At 49.2% G+C, this 2753-nt stretch overlaps 1 protein-coding gene across 1 annotated transcript in view; it reads right to left on the bottom strand.

Annotated features, from left to right (window-relative positions):
- Positions 1 to 2753, bottom strand: part of Txnrd2 (thioredoxin reductase 2) — a 52283-nt gene that overhangs the window by 3696 nt on the left and 45834 nt on the right. Inside the window, exons 15-16 of the mRNA XM_005369952.3 lie at positions 1278 to 1349; positions 730 to 827 (exon numbers count right to left, since the gene is read on the bottom strand). Coding sequence (XP_005370009.1) covers positions 730 to 827; positions 1278 to 1349 — 170 coding nt within the window. The remainder of the gene's footprint in view (positions 1 to 729; positions 828 to 1277; positions 1350 to 2753) is intronic.

A 2753-nucleotide genomic window follows, 5' to 3' on the forward strand; every position in this document is an offset into this window, starting at 1 on the left:
TTTTTGGGGGGGGGGGGGGTTTCAAGACAGGGTTTCTCAGTAGCTTTGGAGCCTGTCCTGGAACTAGCTCTTGTAGACCAGGCTGACCTTGATCTTTAATCTGGGATTAAAGGCGTGTGCCACCACTGCCCGGCTTCTGAACATCTTTTAAATGGTGGTCTTTTAAACATCTTTATAATATTGATTTCCTTAATATGCAAAGAGCTCTTGTAGCTAAATAATCATAGCACAAACCACAGAAATACAAAGAAACAATTTGTCCTGAGAGTGGTGGAACACACCTTTAATCCCAGCACTTAGGAGGCAGATCTCTGAGTTTGGGACCAATTGGTCTACAGGGCCAGTTATAGGACAGCCAGGGCTACATAGAAAATCCTCAGGGAGAGGGGAACAGACAAAACAACAATAACAACAACAGACAGTTCACAGGAAATAGAAACAAAAGTGAACAGTAAAAGGATTGGGGAGTGAGGGCTCAGCCTCATTCATTTTGGCCATGCCCCAGGGCTGCAACCATCCCTGTTTAGGACCTTTGGCTAGAGAAAGTCCCTCTCCTGCTGTGACCACCATGCCTGGGGCAGTCTGAAGAATGACCACTGCAGACGTGTACAAACCCCTCCCCCAGAAATGTGAACACAGCAGCTTCCCCTACTGTGAAAGCAACAAACAGAACTGTGCAGGCAGGGAAGTGGCTACAGCACAAAATGGTCAGGATGTCAAATGACTTACTTGATCCCCAGAGCAAATCCTTGAGTGACTTCTCCAGCGTTGGGGCCAAGAAAGTGCAGGCCCAGCACCAGCTGTGGGGGCTCTCTCAAGCACACCATCTGAAAGCCACGGTGATTTTGACATCACTTAGCTACTGGGAACCCACCCAGCCATAGGAACTTGCTATGTCCTATCTCCACAACCCTCAAAGGTTTCCATTCGTGGTAGTTAGTATTACTGCCAATTTTACAAACTCTTGAGGAAGTTTCTACATTGGGTTAATTATAACTATGGGCAGCATCATTCCATGGGCTGGGGTCCAGACTGCATAAAAAAGATTGTGAGCTGAGTACCAGTGTCCATCTCTCTGCTTCCTGACCCAAACACAAGCCATTCCTTTTACTTGAGACAAAATAAACCCTTCCTTAAGTTGCTTTTGCAGGTACTCTGTCACATGGGAAAAGGGCTAATATTCGCTTTCTGCCCTGCGGACATCAGAGCACTCCCTGCGGTCACTAGCTTTCCCTTTTCGTCCCAGTGCACCCTACTGCTGGCCTAAGCACACTCACCTTTATGTAGCACTGTGATGCATCTCGATCCGTCACAGTGAACTCCAGGGGCTTATAATATGCATGGTAAACCTGGGTGACAAGACACCAGCACCTGAATCAGTGGCCATATCCAAGACAGTCCTATAGTATTGGATCCAACAACAACAACAAAAAAGTACTGGGAAGGCAGGATTCTCAGGGACTCAGACACTCAAGGTGTGGAAACACCACGCTGGTTGTAAAGAGTATGTCCTCCTATGTTCAGGCAGCCTGCATCCATAGCCATGGAGTCTGTAGACAGAGGCTCTCCTACCCGGATCTAAGACTCCCCACTGAACTACAGCAGGGGAGCAGACATAAGGCCATACAACACAGAGGCCAGGGTTTGAGCATGGTACTCGGTCATCCCCAAGAGGCCTCCTCAAGACCAAAGCAGACTGGACAGGGAGACTTCAGATGATTGCCTGGCCTCCCTGAGACACCCTGGTGCTGACTTGGCCTAAACTTCAGCTAAAAGGAGGGGTTGGTACAGGGTTGTGGAGGGGCAGGGCAGGCCCCAGCTTCACTGGAGCTGTGGAACAAGGGCTTTCAGCACCCATGAAGGACTTGACAGTGTGTTCAGAGCTGTAGCCATATAAAAAATGAGCAGGGCCCCACATGTGCTACACAGCCATTATTAATTAATAGGGCTTCAGAGAATATTGTTCTAAGCAAGACAGAACTGGAAAAAAAACAAACAAGAATGTTTGGCCATTCAACATCATGAAACATAAAGCATTATAAATGCTATGAACACATGTCCCAGTGTACTTATGATGAATCTAACAAAAATAGCAAATAAAGTGCTGGGAGGGCAGGCCTGTCAGGCCTGTCTCCATGATGGAGGGGTCCGGGTACATGGAGCGGGCAGACGCCATAGCCTAGTGACCCGGGCCTCTCAGCCTGCAAGCTGCTGCTACAGAAAGACCTACACCAAAGTCCTCCAGCTTCCACTACCTGGCAGCTTTCAGAGCCTCCCGATACCTCAGTCTACTCTGAAAGCACCCAGGAGCCACAGCCTGCTGCCACTGCAGACTCCCAAAAGTGCTCCGGTCCAATGGAAACCCTTTTGCTTAGGATGAAGGTTCCAGTCAGGGCCACTGAGCCTGTAGTCTCTAGACAAACTTGGGAAGAGGACAGAAATTGGACTGGGAATGTGTCTTATCCACTGGAAACTTCATGAGAGTCCCAGAAAGGTGGAGGTGCAGGTGGGTAGGCATGGGCTAGCCTGGGCAAGAAGATAGAGGACACCTTGGGGGAGCCATTCAGGTCAAGGGAGGCTCCTCCCACTAAGAGGTAGAGAGTACCCTGCAGAGCAGCACTGGACTGAGAAGCTATCTGCATGCTGAGGCTCTGGTGGGAATGCTAGGAACCTCAACAGTGCATCTAGTATATACGGCGTAGTTAGGGGTGGGGCTGGAGGCTAGGAACCTCAACAGTGCATCTAGTATATAC

Source organism: Microtus ochrogaster, unplaced genomic scaffold (assembly GCF_000317375.1).
Source record: "Microtus ochrogaster isolate Prairie Vole_2 unplaced genomic scaffold, MicOch1.0 UNK68, whole genome shotgun sequence".
NCBI lineage: Eukaryota > Metazoa > Chordata > Mammalia > Rodentia > Cricetidae > Microtus > Microtus ochrogaster.